This window comes from Abramis brama (assembly GCF_963993115.1).
Source record: "Abramis brama genome assembly, chromosome: 21".
Classification (NCBI taxonomy): domain Eukaryota; kingdom Metazoa; phylum Chordata; class Actinopteri; order Cypriniformes; family Leuciscidae; genus Abramis; species Abramis brama.
In genome coordinates this window covers 21,596,587-21,620,177 of record NC_139983.1, presented here as the reverse complement: position 1 = coordinate 21,620,177, position 23,591 = coordinate 21,596,587, and the positions used below count along the sequence as shown (strand labels likewise).

General features: G+C 39.0%; 3 protein-coding genes across 9 annotated transcripts in view; 1 reads left to right on the top strand and 2 right to left on the bottom strand.

The window, feature by feature from the left end:
• Nucleotides 1-7,174, top strand: part of asap3 (ArfGAP with SH3 domain, ankyrin repeat and PH domain 3) — a 33,857-nt gene extending 26,683 nt beyond the window's left edge. For 3 of the 5 annotated variants that reach the window (XM_084097543.1, XM_084097541.1, XM_084097544.1), the window contains 13 exons: nucleotides 55-221; nucleotides 761-894; nucleotides 1,386-1,477; nucleotides 1,598-1,778; nucleotides 2,415-2,500; nucleotides 2,596-2,711; nucleotides 2,863-2,930; nucleotides 3,287-3,391; nucleotides 3,694-3,898; nucleotides 4,075-4,333; nucleotides 4,831-5,041; nucleotides 5,450-5,578; nucleotides 5,737-7,174. In XM_084097543.1, the coding sequence (XP_083953669.1) occupies nucleotides 55-221; nucleotides 761-894; nucleotides 1,386-1,477; nucleotides 1,598-1,778; nucleotides 2,415-2,500; nucleotides 2,596-2,711; nucleotides 2,863-2,930; nucleotides 3,287-3,391; nucleotides 3,694-3,898; nucleotides 4,075-4,333; nucleotides 4,831-5,041; nucleotides 5,450-5,578; nucleotides 5,737-5,811 (1,828 nt within the window). In that variant the 3' untranslated portion in view covers nucleotides 5,812-7,174. The remainder of the gene's footprint in view (nucleotides 1-54; nucleotides 222-760; nucleotides 895-1,385; nucleotides 1,478-1,597; nucleotides 1,779-2,414; nucleotides 2,501-2,595; nucleotides 2,712-2,862; nucleotides 2,931-3,286; nucleotides 3,392-3,693; nucleotides 3,899-4,074; nucleotides 4,334-4,830; nucleotides 5,042-5,449; nucleotides 5,579-5,736) is intronic. The other 2 variants (XM_084097542.1, XM_084097545.1) reach the window with 1 other exon arrangement.
• A 1,641-nt stretch (nucleotides 7,175-8,815) lies between these two features.
• LOC311072604 (uncharacterized protein) lies at nucleotides 8,816-16,134 on the bottom strand. The gene has a single exon (XM_084097726.1). The coding sequence runs from the start codon at nucleotides 15,453-15,455 to the stop codon at nucleotides 14,775-14,777; it is 681 nt and encodes a 226-aa protein (XP_083953852.1). The 5' UTR covers nucleotides 15,456-16,134; the 3' UTR covers nucleotides 8,816-14,774.
• A 4,939-nt stretch (nucleotides 16,135-21,073) lies between these two features.
• rps6ka1 (ribosomal protein S6 kinase a, polypeptide 1) overlaps nucleotides 21,074-23,591 on the bottom strand; it is a 60,462-nt gene continuing 57,944 nt past the window's right edge. For all 3 annotated transcript variants that reach the window (XM_084097199.1, XM_084097198.1, XM_084097197.1), the window contains 3 exons: nucleotides 23,454-23,571; nucleotides 23,228-23,365; nucleotides 21,074-23,146 (listed from right to left, as the gene is read on the bottom strand). In XM_084097199.1, coding sequence (XP_083953325.1) covers nucleotides 23,024-23,146; nucleotides 23,228-23,365; nucleotides 23,454-23,571 — 379 coding nt within the window. In that variant the 3' untranslated portion in view covers nucleotides 21,074-23,023. The remainder of the gene's footprint in view (nucleotides 23,147-23,227; nucleotides 23,366-23,453; nucleotides 23,572-23,591) is intronic.

The window sequence follows — 23,591 nt, the reverse complement described above, 5'->3', positions numbered from 1 at the left end:
TAAGCTGTATTGTATAAAGCACTATATAAATAAAGGTGACTTGACTTCCTCCAGATGGGTGTCTGTGCTGCAGAACAGTAAGGAGGAGGCCTTGAACACGGCTCTAGGTGGAGATCAGCTCCAGTTTCAGGACAGCGGTCTGCAGGAACTCGTCCGAGCTGTCATCTCAGGCCTGAGAAACCTGCCCGGCAATGAGGCCTGCTGCGACTGCGGAGCCCCAGGTCTCGACTAGAGGATCCTAATGCATTTATATACGGCTTGATTGTGGCCATTCACACCAAACGAGTTTTTGCATTCCATTGCGCAGCATTTCCATTGTTTTTCTATGTAAACATGCTAGACGGGCATGGTTTATCATTGCGATCGTCTTTTGTAGCATCTTGCGCATGACACAGCATTTTAAAGATGCGGCACTCAAGTTAAAATATGTTCTTATCTATACCTTGTGTTTTTTCATTCCACATGAGATGTATGGCCACTTACAGTGTTACAAATATAGAAATCCTATGTGTTATGTTCTAAATCAAATCAAAATGATGATTAGAGAGAGAGACATTTAAGACGTATTTATGTTTGCATATGTATTTCTTATTTTATTTATTTATTAGATGAATTAATTATTTAAGCAATGCATAATTCTTTTCATCAGAATTACTGCATCATCATTATGAAGAGCTCTTGAAAAACATTTTATTAGTCTGCAAAAGGTGTTAAAGATTGACATAGAAATGTTTTGAATAAAGTGTAATGTGCTGTTTAGATCCCACCTGGCTCTCCACTAACCTGGGCATCCTCACCTGTATCGAGTGTTCAGGAATCCATCGGGAGCTCGGAGTACATCACTCACGAATTCAGTCTCTCACTCTCGACGTGCTGAGCACCTCTGAGCTCCTGGTAAACACACACACACACACACACACGTACGTGTGTGTATATATACACATACATACATATACACATACATATACATACATCATCTATCTATCTATCTATATAATTTCATAAATTTGAAAGAGATTATTCAGCTCAGTTTTTTCTTCGAGTCCATTATTGACTTACTAGCTGCACTTTTACTGTTGTTGTTTTTTTGTGTGCTAAAAATCACATTTTTACCCATAATCCTCTGGGACAGCAGTTACTCACAAGTGACTCGTTCTCATCTGCGCATTTGTACAGTATGAACTTTTTACCTTTGACAGTAAAGCAAAATAATGCAAGTGCTTCTGCACACATGGCATGATTGTTTTTTATTAGGTAATTACTTAGATTACAGATCATGCAAACTACCAAACATTACGCTGGATGCATGAATGCAATGTTCAAATTTCTGATGTTTTGTATGTTTGCTGCAAACATTTGTTTATTAGTTGTGCTTTGGTTCACAGTTGGCAGTGAGTATTGGAAATGCCAAGTTTAATGACATCATGGAAGTCAACCTAACCAATGATGCAATCAAGCCCCTCCCAAAAAGTGACATGTGAGTCTTAGTGTGCAGTTCAGATATGTTGCTTCATATTATTCATAAAAAACATTTAGTCACTTTACCAGTAGCTCAGCCTTGTCTTAAACATATTTTGCTTTTGTTTGTGCATCTCAGGACAGCGAGGAAGGAGTACATTGTAGCGAAGTACGCAGAGCGCCGCTATGTCCTCCCAAAAGAACACTCTGAAGTGTACCATGTGTATGACACTGTGAGGAGCAAAGACCTTACATCACTGCTGCAGCTCTATGCAGAGGGAGAGGACCTGTCTAAACCAGTGGCCACACCTGACGGACAGGTGAGACCACTCAATCCCACCATACACACACATACACCGCATCCACAGTGATAACAAAATCATCAGGTTTAGAAACATGCTCTTGAGATGTTTTGAGCTTTCAGAAAAGTCCATCTATCATATGAGACTCCCTGTGATTAAGTTAAATAGATGTTCATTTCTTAATCAGTTTAAACTGTATAAACAGAAACAAGACATCTGTGTGGTTAGATGTAATTAATCACACATCATTCACTCTCTCTCTCTCTCTCTCTCTCTCTCTCTCTCTCTCTCTCTCTCTCTCTCTCTCTCTCTCTCTCTGTAATTCTGTATTTCAACTCCTTTTTCCGTCTCTAATCAGATTTCCCCTCTCCTCGGCCCACTCAGGAAGTGAACACAAACTGTGTAATGACTGCTGTACTTGTGTTTGAGTTTGTTTTGTGTGTGTTATTTGGCGAATTTTACTTGAATGATTCAGTGACTGAATAACCGTTTTAATTTAGCACACATATGTACTCACAATTAGAAAATTGTAGTACACCAACTAATTCATTAATCTTCTCCATCGCTCCTCATCCAACAGCGCATGTTTCGCCGAGATGGTGGCCGCTTGACAGCAGCCAGTAACTTTATCTTGTTCTCTTCTGTGTCTCACAGGACTTGAAGGAGACCGGTCTTCACTTAGCTGTGCGCATGTCTGAGAAGACTTCTCTGGCTCTGGTGGATTTTCTAGCTCAGAACTGGTGAGGGAAATCTGCTAGTGTCACAGATCTGTCAGCACCCAGTAGGATTTCCATCAGCTGACCACTCTTTGTGTGTGTATGTGTGTGTTTCTCAGTGGCTGTCTGGAAAAGAAGACTGCTGAAGGAAACACAGCTCTTCATTACTGTACATTATATAACAAAACTGAGTGTTTGAAACTTCTGCTCAAAGCAAAGGCTGCTTTGCACACAGGTATACAATAATACATACACACAAACTCAACTATAAACATGATGGATGGATGGATTGGGGAGGTGGATGGATAGATAAATAGACAGATAGAGAGGTTGATAGACCAACAGACGTTTGATTGGACCCTTCCATTGTTCTGATTGTCCTGTAGTGAACTCAGCGGGTGAGACGGCTCTTGACATCGCCAAGAGACTGCAGCACATGCAGTGTATCGAACTGGTGAGTATCATATATTGCACAAAAAACAGCTGAATTGCTTTGTGTTTGTGTATGTGAGCATGTGTTTGTAGAGATATTACCTCTAGGTTGATTTTTATCCTGTTTAATATCCTGAAGTCTCATATGACAATGTTTTCATAAGGAACTTCCCCTCACCTTCCCTGCAAATAATAGTATCATCACATAAAGCGAATACAATTTTGGCAAATGAAGAACCAGATTCAGGAAACTGACAATAAATAGAGAGCTGTATTTGAATTTTTGGATTTGCTCTCTCTAATAGGACACTAGTGTGAAATATTAGTCTTGTCAAAAGTGAGTGGAATTTCTTACATTTTCTCTGTGTGTATGTTTAGCTGGAATTGGCCCACAATGGGAAGTTTAACTCTCAGATCCATGTTGAGTACCCATGGGAGACACCACAGGACATGTATGACAGTGAAGATGATCTGGACGAAAGGGTCTGTAATGACGTTAACTATTTCATACAATATGCATTTTTCACTATAATTTGTACAGTGGTATCTGAGCAAAAACTAGTGAAAATGTTTCTATTTTGCATTTTTCAAATTTAATAATAAAATAATTGAAGTCATAATATTTTTTTGTTTTAAAATGTACAGAATCCTAATGAAAAAGCCATGTTCAGGTTCAGCAATATGTTCAGCAACATTATGAATATATGAGTGAATCAGTAGATGATAATAAATGAAAGTAGATGTCTTCGTTGTGTTTTATAATAATGTTCATTAAATTTGTTTAGGTGAGTCCCCATCCTAAGGGCTCACGGTCTTCGCTGCCTCCTACTGGCAGCAATGGGCACTGCTCGTCTGCATGGAATTTAAATAAAAGCAGTCCAGCCCGGACCTATGAGAACATTGACTTCCTATATGAAAATCCACCCAACAACAGCGCCCCCACTGGTGGCTCCATGCCACCTCCCCTGCCAGCTAAAGCAATACAGAGAGGTGAGATAGTGTTTATCTTTAATTGACTTTTGAAACCTGAAGTCTGGAATTTTGGAATTAGATGTTCTCTGAGAAGCTGAATTGTGCCTCCTTTGCATATGAGAAATGTGTAGAAATCCTGCAAGTTTATTCCAGACAAACCACAGCAAGGTCAAAGATAAATTGTGTCCCCACAGGTCGTTCAGATCCTCAGATCTCGGTTTCCATTCCAGAGACTCACGCCCCCTACCGCCAGAGTTCCCACCCCACTGGCTGCTTTCAGAGAATCAGCACCTCGTCCCCTGTGACCGAGTCCTCTGGACTGACATCAGCACGCTCTCACACCATTGGACCGTCAAAAGGACCGAGACAGACGGTGTTCTGGGAGGGACCTTCCTCTGGGGCAGAGGGCAAAAATTACTCCACTTCACCACAGTGTCAGAGAGGACCCGTCAGGTTAGTCACTCGCTGCTTCCGAAATGGCGTATTGTCTGAGTAGGTATTACATAAGAATTTGAATTTACCATGCGACCGTTAAAAAAGTACGTTCTATAATATGAATACAGGTAGTATGAATGAAATTTGGACGTTCTACATGCTCCATGTTGTTACTTTCGCGTGACCTACCAGTTTGGACACACTACTCTTTTGGCGTACTGTTTTTTGCATAATATATAGTAAGGAAGTATTCAATTTCGGACGCAGCAACTGTAATCCTATACTACATTTATCTTACACGGCCAGAAGTTTCCTCATCATTGTATTACATCTTAAACACTAGTTAGTAGTTGCTGGAAAAAAAATTATTATGCCATATCAAATGTTAATGAAATATAATGATAGGGAGAATTCATATGATTTCCATGTGAACATCTACTAAATTCAGTGTAGCATCCATTAAAATCTGTATTTGTTTATGATTTGTCAAATATAATTCAAATGTTTATCTGCAGCTCAGAGAAGACGACCTCGTATCGCCGCACGAGCAGCGGGAGTCAAGGGAAGAGTTCGGCTCCATCTCCAGGGTGTGCTGGCAGTCAGGAGGAGCTCTACTGCAATCCAGTGGGCGGAGCTCCCAACCATACACCTCCACCAGCTAATGCTAATGCTAACAACAGCGTGCCAGTCATACTGCCGCCACCTCGCTCGCGCAAAAATGCCATGGTAAAATGTCATGCAGTGATCTTTATTTTGAGAAATGATTTTTCTTCTTAATGTTTACATATTATATTTACTTGTATTTGTTTGTTATTCCTTCATTTGTGAACACGAATTTGTATATGTAAAAGCTGGAATACACCACACGACTTTTGCCCAGATTCCCCACCCCGAGTTGATTGATTTCACAGAAAATTGCATAGCGCGCAGACTCCTTTTTTTTTTTTAGCTTCAGACTATTATTCCATCCAGTCTTTTGTCATGCATCTTCTAGCAATGAGGTGTATGTTTCTGCATGAGATGGTTGTGTTTTGTAAAGTTTGAAAGTCAGGTAGTATATGATGCCCGGTTTTTCTGTGTAACCCTTTTTGAAGTCAGAAAGTGTATGATGCTGAGATTTTCTCTGTGTGTTAGATCTCATTAAGGGAGAGACCCAAGAAGGTCAGAGCGTTGGTTGACTGCAGATCAGTTGGTGCCAATCAGCTGGCTTTTTTTAAGAACGAGGTCATCATAGTGACAGCAACTGATGACCCACACTGGTGGGTAAGTATACATACTCTCTCACACTGACACACATACACACACACCATGTGTTTACCTGGCTTGTTTTTAACAGGCTTTACAGTAACTGTGAATACATTTTCCATAAACGGTTCAAACTGATGTCGAGACCTCAACATCTTGCACTCTTTTCCTCCCAGGTGGGCCATATAGAGGGAGAACCTTCTAGAAGTGGCTCCTTTCCAGTCAACTATGTACATAAATTAGGAGAATGAGGTGAACCTCCATGAACACTCACATTACACCATGTGGAACTAGTCTAGACGGTTGCTTTTATCTTCAGAAGCGCTAGACCTAGAAACTGTGGAGGCCTGAAATGCACTTAGAAGATGAAAGACTGGAGAACAGCGTTAGTGTGGAGTGCTGTAAGATGATCCACTGATCATTTCAGTGCTGCTCATAACATACCTGAGCTGTTTATCTGGACTGAAGGTTTGGTAGGTACGTCATGACTCATGAATGAATGGCAGAAAAGGGATGAAAGCCATCCAGCTTTTGAAACTCCTCTTGGCTTTAGTTGTTTAAACTAACGACAGCAATTGTTCTAATTAATATTGAGGCATTGAACGTGTTCTTGGCGTTTGAGGTCTCTAAGAGATTGTCGCCCAGACTCGGAGGCACTGGACTCATTTGCTGAAGCTCATCCTGTGGTTGCTGCTCTCTGGATATTAATTTATACCATCAGGCGTCATGAAATGCCATTAGTTTTGCCCAGACACCAGGTCCACCAGACAGCGAGTTAAAGGATGATGTATTTGGTTTCATCCGTCTCCTCTGCACCGACGTCTCCTATTGCTGCTGATTCCCGGACATCCAGCCCTGCACTGGGAGATAAAGCAAATAGTAACATAAGTTGAAAACCTTTAGAATCCTCAGATAGAAGATCAGGACCTTATCTGAGTGTTAAACGACAACAAATGTTCAATAAAAGTTTAAATTTGTTATTTTTCAATCCCAGCACGCATAAAATGTGTATTGTATATCATTCTTGTGCTTTTCGAGTTTCCATATTTTATGCTAATGTTCAAAAATCAAGCTCTGTTAGCTTTGTCTATACAAAACAGGGGAAAAAAGCTGTACTTGTCACCCACATTTAATGTCTTTTCTGTGTTTGTATTGTTATCGAACAGCATTATTATTGTTATTATTATTTTAATGGGATCTCCCTCCAGCCCGAGGTGGTTTATGGCAGATTTGGGACGTGTCTCGAACCGGCAGACTGTATAAATGTTTGATAAGCTGAGAGCACACAACAGATGTTTTCCCTTCTGCTATCTCATTGACTTCTGTGAAGCATTTTTCAGGCAGAGATGAACGTACGTATGTTGGAGGTCCAAAACGGTTCAGCTCACTTTGTGTTTTAGGAAAGCAAAAGGTAACGCTGTGTAAATTACACTTGTTTAACTCGACCGTTATTGTATCACTGTAACTGTATTTTATTGATAAATGTCACGTCCAGTCTTTTCAGGACAAATGAGTTTTTTCTAGCATCTGTTTCAAGGATCGAAAATGACAATTAAATGTTTGCAAACTGTAAACACGTGTTTTCTCTGGGTTAAACATACAATGGATTGCAAAACCTTTGATATGACTGTTGTTGTTGGTTTATAGGAATGAAGTGTTTTATTACAGAACATAATACAGTACATTTTCTGAGGGGAGATGGCATATCCTTTTTCTAGAATTTATAAGCCCTCTATAATCATCAAACACATGGAGACTTACTCCTCTGCGTTTTAAAAAAGAATCCTGGATTAAGAATGTGGCATCTTTTTGCAAACGGATTATGCAAACACATTAAGTGTGTGTATGTAGATCCATATTAGTACCTTCTACTTTTTCAACAGTCAGCTGTCCATCCTGGATGGGCCTAATGGATGGTTGTCAGCACTCAACTTCTTTACAGATTGAAAATCATTAGGTAGCATCTGACTAAACTGTTGCATAATTGACAGGTGTTACATCACTGGTCGGTGCGGAGTGATGCAGAAAGTTTTCAGGTCAGCCTGAAGCAGATGTTCAATCCCACAAGATTTCCATTCTCAGTCCTTCAATCACATTTATTGACTAGTGCTCCAATCTAGATTGCTCTGGTCTACATTCATTTGGATTGTTCTTTCCATAATATATTCACTTTAAGAAAGCACATGCAAACATGATTTTGCTCATTATTACATGTGCAGGTTGTATGACCTCAATAATTATTTGTACTTTAAAAAATGATTTGTCACACTACAAATCTATTTAAAATAAAACAATTTTTTTAGAAATATGGTGGAAAAACTGGTGACCAGTTACAGGACTAAAATATAGCTTGTCATTTACATTAATTTTAACCTAACTTAAAATTCATTCAGTAATATTCTAAAAGCAGATTTTTGCCTTTTTTTTTCACTGATAGGCTAGGCTACATGATTTTATAATCTCTGAAAGCACAACCCCGCTCAATATGTGTATATAGAATCACCAGGGTAAGCTTTTTATTCATCTAAACCCAGCCATTGGATCAGGGCTATTATAAAGTAATAGCTTTTGGCATTTTATGTTAAAAACATTATGCAAGGCCTGATGTTATGCAACAATATGAGTGCTTTACTAATCTTTTCATAAACTGCAAATTAGGTACAAATGGATGCTCTTTTGCTTTTTAGAGCTTTAATCTTAATCACTAATGTTGTATGTTCAGATAAAACTACATACAAGTTCAAGAATTTTTTTAACTGAAAACTGAACTGACCTTGTTTTAAAGATATTTTTACTTAAAAACAAGAAGAATACTTGTAAATTATAAATTATTATTGCAGATATCTGAAGCGTGGGGTTTAGATTCTGAATCTGGTCACACTGAGAAAGACAAACTGTATGAACCCTCAATGTGTTTTTTTAATGGGTCAGTGAGCCTCTAATTTCATGACAATCATAAGTGTTTTTTACACAGAGGCAATCGATTTAAAATCGATCTTAATCCAAATAAGTATTGGACCTTTAGATATATAGATGTCTATCAGATTGCCAGATGGCTCATGGAAAGAAATGAGGCTGTTGGCACTGATTTCAGCAGAAATCATTCCAAGCTGTGCTGGATCAAGTGTTTCTTCCTGTACTGTTGTCCTATCAAATTCTGCTGAGATACTGAGCATTTTAAAATAGACACAGGCATATTAGTTTCTCTCCTTTTGGCGTAAGATCAGCGTTTTCATAGGCAAATCATTAAAGCAGTCAACAAAAACATTTTTTAATATTCAATGTATTATCAACAAATGTACAGAAGCATGTGGAATAGTTTCCATTTCCATTCATTTTTTTCTTCAAAAATCAGCAAAAATCTTTTTTCAGCAAAAATCCAATGAGCATACAGTGACAACAGAAGTAGGCTATCCTGTTAGACAAGAGACAAGGGTTTTAGAAATGTTGGAACTTGTTCTGTGAAACAAAACAGTAAATAACAGTAATTACAGAATAGGCTATCTTTAAAGATTGCAATAGAACTTTGCAAAGCACATTAAATACATAAATTCAAAGCGTGATACATTCTTATAATGTTCAAAAGTGTTCAAAAGAATACAGTCAAAGGTTAAATTTCTGAAACCTACATAAACCAGAAAAGCTTCACTTATACTGTGACTAAACATAAAAGCTACTGTAAATAGCCAGTAGGCTACGGCCTTTGCTATGTTTCACTTGAAACTGACCTCGCAACTTGAAAAAGTGTTGCATACGATGAACACTACTATCCCATGAGGAGAGGATTTATGAACGTAAGTGAAGCGCTGTAACTGACGCTGGTAGGTCACATACTAATTACAACATGGCGAATGTAGCTACGCCCAGATTATATTAATATTATATAGAACATACGTTTTTAAGTGGCCATGAAGTAATTAGCTACTTATTCAAAACAAGTTCCTACTCAAGAGAAGATACGATTTCGGACGCATTCAGTCACTTTTTTCGCTTTGTCTCTGAATGAATCCGCCATTTTGAATGAATTGTTTGACTGAATGATTCAATGACTCATTTGGTAAGGCAATGATTTGCCGCCACCTATTGACGGTTTTAGTTTCATTTTTGTTACTATTTACCCCTCGTGGGCCAAGATTTCACATTTAATTTAATTTTTCGATATTTATATCGCGCACCTGCGGCTGATAAAATCAAACCTGCAGTCCACCAAAGTGCTCGCTGAGGGGCTGTGAGTTACAAAGATCGAACGCTGTTTTTGGTCATGATTGTTTGCGCGATTCTGGGACCAGTTGCATAAACATAGCCATTGAGTTCGACTGTGTCGTTAAGAACTAGTAAACCCAACTAGCAGTTAGTTAAGCGTAATCAGTCTTACTTTTCAGTATCAAATTATTCCAATCTATGTTTTTATGTAACTGACTTAAAAATGTAAAAGTTACAAATTGGATGACTAACTTGTAAGATTAGTCTTAGCAGTTTGTGCAACCGGACCCTGGTTAAAAAGATAGAATGCGTAGATAGAATGCGTTTATAAATAGACTATTCAGTGTGAAATATGAGATAGCATGATTAAATATAACAGAGATAATGTAATTTTTTTAACTTTTTTTCCTCATGGGACTGGGAGGCCTCCAACCGTTTCTTTTAAACGGGTCTCTGAATTGCAAAGGCCGCCTGTGAGCATTAAGATTACATTAGCTTTAAGTTATTTTACAGCTGAGAGAATAAATAATGAATCGGTTTATCTAAATAAGTACAGTAGATTTGACAACAAAAGCTGGATATCCAACAAAACTGTTTTTCTTTTGTTTTTTTTTACAAAAATTAGTGTTACCTGATGAAAGCCTATAAGGATGGCATCATAACCGTAGACATGGACACAAGGACAGACTTTACATTCATTCAGCAAGTGGGTCAAGATCTTTGGGAAAGCTTTTCTTTTAACATCTGTAATAGCAAAACTCATAAAAGGTGCAGTGCAAAAATCAGCATGTGAGAGAGAGTTCGGCTGAGGTGTCTGTTAACCACACAGCGTAAATGAAATTAATATGTACAATCAACTAGATAAGGCATTTATTTGATGAATGTTTAACTCTATATAGATTTTGAGAACATACAGCCTACAACTCACGAATACCCGTGAGAAACCATTCAACCGGTCATCTGGTAGCATTGCTGGATTTCTACAAACTAGAAACCCTTACAAAAATTTACCAGGGTATCTGACAGTGGTTATTTAGAGTTATATTATAGAGTGCAACAGATGATTTACGGAAGTAAAATCCCATTCATTTTCTCCATAAGGGAATTGAACGATCAGACAGGCCTACTGTGAGCTACGAGAATATTATGGTTATTATCATTATGGTAATTACGACATGGCGTGAACGCACCTATCAAGGCTCTAGCATGGCACACCTTCATATATTACATATATTGTTGACTGCACTATCAAGTTTATCCTGATCTGTTTGAACCCCAGTGACAGTAGGTTTAGGGGCGAGATTAGGGGTGGTCCTTCATAATGAGATTCGTTTAAAAATCTTACGTTTTTGTACAAATCAAATCGTACGAATTCATACAAATCGCCACTTCGTTAAATAGGCTACTGGAATGACGTATGGTCAGTTTCCCAATGTTTTCAAACTACTTAGTTTGTGTGCTTAAGATCCATATAATGTATCGTTTCTCTATATAAAATAGCCAAAACCGTCAATCATTTATATTTCTTCATCGTTTTTTTAATTTAATGATTTAATTCGCAATGCTTTATGGGATTTTAAGTCTTTAAGTAGGCCTACACGGTTTTGTTCGATTGTCTTTTTGTCAAAATTTCAAATTTAAATTTTTTTGCTTCAAATTAAAGTTTGTAAAATTGTGATTTACCTCGATAAGCTGGTATGGTTTATGGCTTATAACTCTTAAATGAAGACTTTAAATTATAAATAAGGAAATGTCAGACCACTGAATACCGCATTTGACCAATCATAATCAATCATTCCAGAGATCCTTGTAATAAATAAAAAATATCAGCTTTTGAAACCTTACTACACTGTTCAAAAACGGATTCCATAATTTTTTTGCGGTTTTAAAGTAGTAACACTGGTTACCATGGTAAATGTTTGTAGGGGAACTTATTAAGATGGGTTCATAACATATTTCCAACAGTGATTGCTAATAACATGTCCTCACAACAGAGGCTTTCATCACAACAACTTAGTTTGGTTAGCAGTTGATATGTCGCTGAAGAACATTACATGCATGTTCATAATCCACAGCAGCCAACCGCGTGTCCTAAATCTAGTATAATCTACAGCTGCCTAAATCAGTTCCCTCCTAAAATGAGGGAGATCAGCGCAGCCATTAAGGACACCCAGATGTTCTTTACTTAAAGAAGTGTAAGTAGCCCTTGAACTGAGATTCAGTCACCTCTATTGTGTTTGCTTCACGCCTGATCGATATAACTGAATAAAGACTGTGGTCTGACTGCAGACATCCTGCCCCGTCAAATGACGTAGGTTAAATCGAACTGCATCACACACAGATGCGTAGGGGTCACGCAGAGAGACAAAAAGCACCATGCATGCAGTAGTATTTATAGAAGACAAGAGTGCATTGCAAAGGGACCCTGTTAAAAGACATTCTATGTGTATGTAATGATTGTAATCACAGCTTTTCAACTGAATAATTAATGTTACATAAGAGTAAATAAATGCTTAAAATCTTACTTTTAGATTTTGGCAGAACAGAATCTCATAATACAGAGTAAGTTTTATGTAAAATATTGTGACTATATTTAATGAACACGATTAATAACTTTTTTGTTATGTTTATTTAATAATAATTATTATAATGATATAATGATATATTAAGATGAATAATTCCAATAATGAATAATTAAGATGAATAATTCCATGTTTTTTTCCTGATATGATGCAGCGAGTAGAGCGAGTGTCTGCTTACACAATGAGGCAAGATGCCAGGTGCAGACTACATTCTCAGTGGTGATGTACAGTCCCGCTGGCTTACCCTGCAGAATAGCATAAATCTCTCTGCCGAAGGAAAGGTTATTCCACTCACTCAAGACCTACAAGGTTAGCCAGCATCACATCATTTTTCTATCTATATAGCCCAGAATCTTCCAGCCTTAACTGGTTCAATCCAAGAATAGCAGTCTCCTGTGTTTTGCTGAAGTCCCTGAACGCACTCCACTCAAACAAGGCTGAGCAAGAGCCATTTGCTCAGAGAGAGAGAGAGAGAGATGAAACGCAAAGGAGACAGGAAGTTTCCATGAGGGCAGTTGCACCAAATAACTAACCAAAGAGATTATAGCAACCTACATGTGAAACTGCTTTTAGATTGTATCCATTATTAAATGAGTGATATTGGCTGTGTCTGAAACCTGAAAAAAGCAGCATTTGCATGCCGCAAACGGAGGTAGGAAGGCATCAAATCAAATCTGAATCCAATGTTAGCATAACATCCTGTCTATCTAATAAGATGCCTTCATCTGGTTGGTTTTTGAAGGTCTTCGCTTCCTATGACATTCCACTGTTCTACGTGTTTGGTTCGGGGATTGGTGGAAAGACTGAAAATGGTCTCTGATGGAATGGTTAATAATTTATGAAGGTACATTCATAACGTATGAGTTTTCTGGCAAGGAATAAGCATTTGTAGTCATTAAATATTTGTTTGGTTATCTCTCACAAGTTCACAAGAATTTGTTCTTGATCATTTCACATGACATGATGCTTTAGAAGCCAGTCTGAAACCCTTGGCATGTCCCATTATAAAAAAACACTGCCTGTGAGGTCACTGATTTCGGACACAGCCATAATCACGCATTCTTAGTAGTGTATGCTCAAAGGAACTAGCGATCTGCAGCGAATGTAATCACACAGCAAAAATCTCAAAATGTCCTCCGCCAGTCATTCATGAGCTGTAGTTTTGGATGATCTGTTGATGTCAAATACATTCTGAAGGAAATTAAAGTCAGGTCCTGGTTGCTAGGCGACAAAGGGACCAGAGGCCACAGATGCAATGCTGACAGAGAAGAGAGAGAGAAATCGCTGCTCCTCTCTTCTCCATCCACACAAGCCCAATGGGCACCCTAGACGTACAAGACGAGAACATAGAGGACCAAAGCGCATGTCCTCAGCATATGTGCACAAATCATACAATTCATCCGTCCCTTGGGACTTTAAGGACTGTTCACACCAAGGATGATAAAAAATAACTATAAAGTTTTAATAAATTATCATTCTAATTCTATGGAAACAATGAAGTCCACACCACAGCTAAAATGATAACATCACGCAGGAACAATATAATTGGAATCACTTTAAGAGTGATTTTTCCAGTTAATAATTGTTTTCCTCGAAAACATTGTCAGCTAATCAGAATCCACCTGACTTAAAAGAGCTTGAACATTTAAAGTGTCAGGCGACAAATGCAATACGCGCTTATCATAAACAGAATGTTAAAGTTTCAGTAAGAGATTTCTAAGAAACGCTGATATTTGAAATCACCAAAACAAACACACCCTTACCCAAAAGGACGCACCCCTATCTTGATAGCTTCACCCCCAAATCCCTGAACACGTTATGCAACACAGGCACCTCCCCCCTAATGAGTGTATACGCCCCTTACTGCTGATTGGCTGCAAGTTGTTCGGTCCACTTTCAACAGCACTTCTCAGAAATTGCTTACTATACCTTTAACATCCATTGGTGTGGACGCATATATAGTGATTGTTGTAGGTATTGTTCTTGGTGTGAACAGGCCTTTAGCCTAAACGCTCTGTTTCACCTTACTGCAGATGGAAGAATGCTTTTCCTTTCGGACGAAGCGAGTTCTTCTGGATGAATTTGTGTCTCCTCTCTGACATTCTCACGCACACCAAGCGATATGAAGTGTAACGCATGCACAGAGCTCTAAACATCAGCAAAGTTCACACACATTAAAGCAAATCCCCAGCGTCTTGGGTGGTTCAAGCAGCATATATGAGGCCAGCGCCATTTCGATGGGCTCAAATGAAGCACCACCTAAGATCCCAGTTGACAATATATACAGACAGAGCAGAAGTTTCAGAATTTCCTGACTAACAGTGAGTAGAAAATGAGCCTTGGACATCCTTGGATCTGAAGATAGCAATTGAGTTGTGACGTGTGACAGCAGTGAAGGGCCATCTTGCAAGTAAGCAGCGGCTGTTTCGCTATTTGAGTTTGACAGGCCAAGGGAGGCACGTTCTCAGCCCCAGCATGGAGGAAAAGACAATGGTGGGTTTGTGCCGTTTAAACCGCAATCCTTTTTTCAGCCGCTGTCCGTTTTCCGCCACGTATAGTTCGCCCTGCTGGGCGGCAGCAGTGATGCGCGCCACCAGCTCCCCGTGTTCCACCGCCTCCTGCTCGGAGCGCACAAACACCTCCCTCAGCTCCTCCAGTCGCCTCTCCATCTCTCTGATGACACGCTGGCGCTCCTCCACCTCCAGGAGGCGTCGACGAGCTGCCTCGAACTCCATACTCGAGCTGGGGGTAACCAGCTTGGACGAGGGTGCCGTGGCACTTGCAGAGGGGGGCTCGGAGCCTGTCTGTCCAGCAGGGACTCTCCGAAAGTCCCCCATGGAGATGGATCTCCGCTGAGAAGATGAGGGCAGGAGGAAGTTGGATGAGGAAGAAGAGGGGTGGACATCCATCGCAGAAGGTAGAGAAGAATCCTGCTCCACGTCGCTGCCAGAGTTCTCATCCTCATGCTGATGCTTGTTCATATTTGCGCACGGCTGCTGCAGTTGTTTTCTGTCGAGGTGCGAAGTGCTCTTACTATTCTGTTTGTGCTGCCTTCTCCGTCGAGGGAGAGAGAGCTCAAGCACCGTTTTGCTGCCAGTGAGACGCTCCATTCATTAATAAGACACCAGCCACCAGCGCTGTTAGCTCACACTGGAGGAGCCTCGTCACACTCTATTGGACAAAGACACGCTGACTTTGCCGCAGCTGATTGGATGCTCGCCCTCTGTATTCCTGCCCACTCAGCATCCTCTCTTTCTCTCTTTTTCACTCTCTGTCGTGACGTCCCTACAGATGTCTATGTCAGCTCAGGCAATGAACAAAAAAAAAGCCAAAGTGTTTTTTGTTTTTTTTACCATCACTGCTTAACCCTGTTCCCTCCCTCTGTGTGTTGCCTGTAGCAACACAGCCTGATCCATCAGATAGTTTGCAGGAAAGCAGAATTGACTGCCTGCCCCACACACACTCATACACATTACCCTCTCTTGTTCTCTTTGAAATTATTCTATCTTTCTGCATCTCTGTCACACTTTTCCTCCCCTGCTGAGGTCATAAAAAGCCAGAAATGCGAGATCCTTCGCAAATGCAACATTCCATGAGCTGCTGTTGCCAAGCAACAGATTTTGGCACTCACGAATCATGAGTTTTATGTATTTCAAATAATACACAATAAATGTGTTATTTATGAGGAAAGTAATTCACAAGATCTCACGTGTTCGAGTTAATGCTAAAACACCTGCTCCAGTTAGGATTAAAAATATCATGTTGATACTGAGGTTGTTTTGCATGCAAAACACTCAAGAGATTTATTTACCTTTACTAAGGTGAAACTAAAACAGAGAGGAAATGTTATTTTAAAAATTCATACAATACTGCTCAGTTTAAATACTTTATTACTTTAGTTTAAATAATAATAGACTTCCCATGAAGAATCAGTATGATGTTTAGATTTTTTTTTAAACTAGGAGTGATCACGTACATTTAAATCACATTACTTTTCAATAATATACATTTTTAAAATCTTTTTAACATGATAAACCTTGCTGATTCTTTAAGGGGGTACAGGGTTAGGGTACAGAAATCTATATATTTATTTTAAAAAATGTGATGCCATCTTAAAGGTAGGGTAGGCAATTTCGGAGAGGCTAGCAATAGCAAGCTAACTTTGATAAGCATAAGATCCCCCTTCACAGCAGTCTCCAAAGCCACTCCTCCTTCAAAACACATGGACACAGACAGCTGAGTCTGCAAAGCATCACGAGAGGAGAGGCGGTGTTAAATTACCTCATGTCTCAAAACTCATAACATTACAATAATAATGAATGTAAACAACTTACAGAGCTCTAGTTGTGCCACCTGACTGCTGCTGACAGTGTTGATAATGTTGACACAGAAATGCATAAATCTGAGTCTGAGGATGTGAAAAGCTCCGGTTAGAATGTCACAGGTTGCCATCTCATTATTATGGTTACTACTGTACATGGCATGAACGCAGCATAACCTCGAAGTCAGAATGTTCTGACGGAATGTTTGCTTTGTGCCAATCATAAGGCTCTGTCTGAGCTGTTTACGGTAGGCTCCGCTGGTTCCGCTCGAGACCCTGCCTTCTTTTCCATTTATCAGCGTTGCGGCTCTGCAGTTGCGTATAATATAAACTTCAGTACTGTAGGCATGGGCGTCGGAACCATTGTATATGGGTGGGACAGGACCCACCCACTTTTTAAGATCAATGATATTATACCCACTCACTTTTAACGTCTCTAATTCAGCGCATTTGTCTGTTCACTTTTCAGAGCGCCGTCAGTCAAATCCATTCCACTTGAGGAATTAAAATAAATATTTTTTTTTAATTAAAATTAATAAATTAAACTCCATTTCCGCTGAATCGCTACATTATATTTCTCAACGAGCCGCAACTGACGAAAGTAACCGCCCGTTGTACCTTTCCAGTCAAATATTGCGTTGCAAACATCAATAACAGCTTTAAGTTGTCATTGCTGGCAAATTACCGTATTAGGGGGATAATCCACGCATAGCTGTGCATTTAATGCACGACGTGGAGGCAAAGAACCGCCCGACGTTAAGTGGAGTTTAGTTTACTTAATTAAAAGGCACCAGAATGAAATGGTATTTACTCCAGTAACATTTTTCTGGGGGAGGACCCACCCACTTTTTTTTTTCTTCCGACGCCAATGACTGTAGGTAACCTAGTTGGGTAACATGGGGGAAGATGCCCCTGGCCTGAAGCAAGATGACCCCCCTACCTTAATTTTTTTTCTCCTGACCATAAATGGCACAAAATCTCATCTCAGCACTTCTGATGAATGCCTATGATATTTTTAATTTGGCCATTTCATCTTTATCAACATTTGTGAGATTTAGTCAGCCGAAACTGTTTTGAGGTTAGTTGATATAATTTTGTGTCTCTGTAAAATAGTGATATATGACATTGTATTATGTACATCAAAGTTGTTTGTGTCTATTTGTTAATGAGGAATTTGTGGACACATCATTGTTTTGGGATGTGTGGAGTAAAAGTTATAGGCCTCATTTTTATTTTAAAGTAAAAAGATACAATTAGACTCTTGGGGTAAGATGAGATATACAAGAGATATAAGACATCATATATACAGCATGCTAAACTTATCAAAATATGTTTCAAAATTTGAAAACTAATAATCAAACTAATTTCCGATGATTGACATCACAGAGTTAACCGTTGCTTCTGTAAACAGCTAGCAGATTTGTGTAGGCCTATAAGCTATTTACTGGAAAAGTTGTTTTGGTAATATGACGGTAATTTACCGGGATTGCAATGTGAAAGGGGCTTATGTTTATCTTGACTAGAGCTACCCTATGACTCCGCCATATTTATTCATCGAATTTGACATGCCCCCACTTTCTACATTCACGTCGCTTGGCGTAACCAGTCCATATATCCTACCTGTCAAGCAGAAGCAAAGCAAGCTCGGCATCTGTGTTAAAAAAATGTAAAAGCTTCACCATGTTACTCTCATCCTTTTGGTAGCGTAGCCTTTTTGTTTTTCATTTTTGTTGTGGAAGATTTCGCATGAATACTGCAACATGTTCATATATCACGCCATCTGCTTCCCGTCTGTTTTGAACAGTCTATGGTTTTAAACAGTCAAAATGACTGACGAACAGAAAACTGATGAAAAGTTTTCTGCTAAACTGAATTTTTTTTTTACTGTGTAAGCCAGACCCGAGTTGTCACAGATATATGATAGCTATTTCAGTTATATTTTCAAATAGCGGGACAATTTTCTGCTAAAGCCTAAATTGAATCTGTTCATAACGTTAAAGCGTTCGTGTCTCTTCAGAAAATTTTAACTAAACCGCTCAATTCATATGGATTAGTTTTACAATTTCTTTATGAGCTTTTAAAGCGTCAAAGTGGTAGTTGTCTATGGAGGGACAGAAATCTCTCAGATTTCATAAAACATATCTTCATTTGTGTTCCGAAGATGAACAAAAGTCTTACGGTTTGGAACGATAAAAGGGTCCTTAATGACAGAATATTCATTTTTGGATGAACTAAAACTTTAATGTGCTTAAAAAAGTAATGACTTCATTATGAAATCAAACAAACTGTGGAAATACAGGTTCACTGTGTTGTTGATGTCTTTCCTATCCCTTTTAGGCAGGAACTCTTTAACAAGAGTTGCATCTCAGAATCACTGAAAGGAAAAAGCTTTTCCTATATGTAATATTGATTAAAGTTATCCACCTTTTAATCTAATATACTGTGTGTCCAATCAAGTGCATTGATGAAACATATACATGGTGCAGAATAACATCAAAACAAATGCCAAAGGAAAAACGTTGGTCACGTTGGTTCTAATGACAGAAGTGAGAGGGAGAGGATTTTTCAAGTGTGAGTCGAAGTGCTCCCAACTTCAAGTGCTATTCCGCCATCCATTATAGTTATCCTTTTTACCCGCTTAGAAAAGTGCCACGTTTTATTTTGTGTCACCATACTTGGTTGTGTAACTACTCGTCTAACTGTATTTAAAGGGAAAACGTGGAGGTGTTTGGTCCCTAATGAATGAACTGGGCTAAGCTAAGTGCTATTAAAGTGTCGCCGCGCGCCAGAGCTATTGAGTGCACGTACTGAAACAAGAGAGTTATGTATCAACTCGTCTTAAGGGAATAACATAGTTTAATATGAAAAAACGGTGAAGTATCCCTTTAATACTATATTAACACCTGGACTGTTCATCAGAAAAACTCTCTATCCATTTCCTCAGACCACCCTCAATATGACACCACATCATTCTAACCAAACTTAATGTGAAACCAGCCCAAATCATTACGGTGATGCTGGGAAGAGACTGCAGTGGTGGCTCAGATCTCAAGGACACTAGAGGAAATGGGAAAATCCAACATCTCCGGCTCAATAACATGCTTCTAAAACTGTAAATTAATAATTCAAAAATTCAAGGATGGATTTATAAGGAGCAATGACTGACATTGTGCATTTGAACTTATTTGCATACTTCCTTGTTTCAAATACAAGAGAAAATCACTGAAAGATATTAGTTTTATCTGAGCAGGAGATACTGTAAAAATGTGCTAGTCTGCAGAACAGATAAAAGCTGTGATAAATAAGCAGCAATAGTGACATGATGAGCCCCCTTTTGTGGTCTAGCCAGTGAAAAATAAGCTGGGACAGTACAAAGTGAGAATCACTCAGCAGTGCTTTAAATAACTTTTTAAAAGCCCCATCCATCTGAGATTAGAGCAGTTACTGGTAGGAGAGGGAGGGACGGGGGCTCTCAATGTTGGATTAATAATGGATTTATTTCAAGTATTCCATCAGTAATGTTCAGAGAAGTGCTACAGATGTTACTTTAGTGATTACATACAATGAGAGGACAAAGAGAGAGAACGCATGAACGTGTATTGAAAATGATGCTTTAGGTCTGGAAAGAATAAGCTTGTCTTGCTTTACGAAATTGTCTTGGAATAGAAATCATGCAAGTCAAGTAAATGAAACATTTTAGTTTAACTTTATTAATTTTAAATGAGATTTGCAATTTTTGTAACTAAAATCTGGGACAAGACTAAACGGGCCTAAAGTTTAGCATAAACCACCTGAATCAATGTATTCAAAATTAAATGAATAAAAAAAAAAATTGGTAACAGGGTTGCAAATTTTACCTTAAAAAAAAGCTATCACTCGGTAGGAGTTTTGGAGTTATTGATAAATATACAAGACACTAACCTCCTATACATTTAAGCAGGCAAAAATAGGTGGAATATATATATATATAGATACCTTTCCTCCAGGGGTTCACAGATCCTTAAATTTTGTCCAAATAATGTCTGTGTATTTGAGGGACTTGAGAGATTACTGGGGAGAAAAGGGAAAACAGATGGAGAGGAGAGAAATATGTTGGAGAGAGAGAGAGAACGAGGACAGTATTAAAACAGACAGACAGGTGAACAGACAGAGATACTGTATGTGACAAGAGCTGTCTCATTCATTCATTGTGGATTTAGACTCAAATAATCCCACTTTTCATGGCCTAAATTCTGATTTACAAAGCTTTCATGTTCTTTCACTTGGACAACATTAATCCAACGAGCAGATTAAAAATATATAATATGCCAAGACTGACAAATACAATGAGGTGGAGACCGCACATGGTCCCATTGATTAAGTCACTGAAAAAGTAAAAAGATGGGAAAGAGAGACAGGACAAGTCGGTTTATTTTAATTTTTAATTTTCTTTTAATAGAAAGGCATCAGGATGAAGGTTTTAGAATTCAGGCCCTTAACTGTAAAAGCAAAGGGTGATAATTTACACCCCTTTACCACAAACAGCACCCAGCCCATCCACCCCAACACCAGGCAGGAGAAACAAACACATTTACACAGTAATACGACCGAATGCTGTGACTCCCATTAAATTAAGCGTTTTTTTTTTTTTTCTTCAAGTAAAGACAAATAAATCACAATAGATTTTTTTTTAAAGATTAAGCAAGAATAACCCCAAATACCACAAAGAGCAAATAAAGTTTGGGAGAAACAGAATGCACACTTACAGAGACAAACTCTATGTTTTTTAAGCACTTTGGGTACAATTCCAAATTCTGTTCCACTTACTTTTTAAAGTGACTTTAAAGATTTAAAGGAATAATTCACCCAATAATTAATATTCTGTCAGCATTTATTCAGCCTCGTATCATTCCACACCGTTATCACTTTATGTTTATAGCAGAATGCCCATGCTTTTCTTTTCAATTGGGTGAAAGTGGATTCCCGGTCCCTATTCTTCTTTTGTGGAGTATAGAAGGTCATACATGTTTGGAAAGACATGAGGGTGAGTAAATGTTACAATTTTCATTTTGGAGTGAACTATCCCTGGTAAAACGAATAATCGGAACAAGATCCTTTTCTGATTCTTTATGTGATTTTTATAATTCTTAATTCAAAAATTCTGAATCAATGCAAAACAATACTGCAAGCAAGTCTTAAAACTGAAAAGACGTTTGATTGGTAAAGGGTGCAATACTTGAGCGAGGAATTTGCAAGGCATCGCTAGTAACAGCCTGAGCACAATACAGTAGATAGTTCCACCACGCTCTGCTTCTGAACGCACAGAGAACAAGGAATAGGACAGACAAGATAAAAAATATACACAATCATTAAATCGTTTTCTCAGCTGTCATATTTATACATTTTGTGCTCAACGTGCCTTTATAAAATAACTTCTCTTTTTAAGCAACAACATCAACAACAAAATCAAACACAGGAGACAGCAGTCAATAACCAGAAAAAAAGCACGGGTCTAACAAGAGCAACATTTTTCCATGCCACAAGCTTCAGATGTCATCTCACATTCAGACTTTTTCATTCTTTTCTTTGTTTAATAAACAGAAGGAGACATTTTCTGAACAGTCTTTACCAGCGCTGACAGGTTCACCAAGCAAAAGTGCCGAGTTGAGGAAAACAAGAAACAAACAAGACGGCATTGTACAAATCCATGCAGAAAGCACTTCCATTCTTCACTATGTTTAGGTTGATAGTCGTGTGAACATGCTCACCGGATCATTATGGAAGATACATTTAACCTTTACTCATTCATCTGGGTGAAATATTATACTGGAACATCTCGCTTTCTGCTGATGGCCACTTTGAGCTTTCAGGAAGAGACGGACTAAGAAAACTACTGCTGAAAAGCTTCCAAGAACAGACAAATCAACATGAAAATTCACTGAACAAACTACAAAGATAAAAAATAAACAAAAGGCAAAACAAACAAAAACTGAGAAATAAAAAAGAAAATCCAAAACTCAAGTGTTGATATTTAGGAATTACAGTACCAAGACACAAATGCACTGGGGATATCATCTTTTTTATAACAGTATCCTTTACCCGGTTTTGAAATCTCAGACACACACAAACACACACCCCCTAACTCCTTATGGAGTACAGAACCCTCACTGGCCACGCCCCTCACATTTCATCAGCCAATCACCTGCCTTGCCTAGCACGCTTGACAGCTTCACTCCAGTGCTGATGTCATGGGCAGGTTCAAGAGACCGTCTTTAGTCTGTAGAGCTTCAGTGTGGTTCTTTCATCCATCCATCCATCCATCCTTTCCACAACTGCATTCAGTCAGGAGTACTTCTCCATTTCTCCTCTCCTCGTTCTCTACAGAGAGGTGGAAGGGAGCTTTTTCACCCGTCTCTGCGCCAGGAATGAGGACTCGATGGGCTTCAGCTCAGGGGGTGGTTGGGAACTCTTCAGCGCTGAGTATGTGGCGGCCATCGCCCCCTGTGAGGAGAGAGTTGGTGAAGTAATAGACCAACATTTATGTTATATATAATAAGTGTAAGAGCCTCATGGCAACGGTACCTTGACAAGCTTGGCATCTTGGTGTTGTAGCTGGCTGTTGGGAAGTTTGTCTCTCTGAACAATCCACGGATGCTTCAGGACCTGCTTGGCTGTGAGCCGCTGATGAGGGTCCACATGGAGCATCTTAGAGACCAAGTCCTGCATGGAAAAACATGTGTGTGAGAAAATAAAATCCTGTCAGAGAGGTTTGAATGACTGTATTGATGAGGGGGGGATCATGGCCTACTTTGGCAGCATCAGACACCGCGTCCCAGTTGCCTCCCGTCAGAGTAAAGCGGCCACTCCCTATCCGACTCAGAATATCTTCTGGAGTGTCTTCTGGTCCGTTGGCAAATGGCGTAAAACTGGAACAATTCAGAATCAA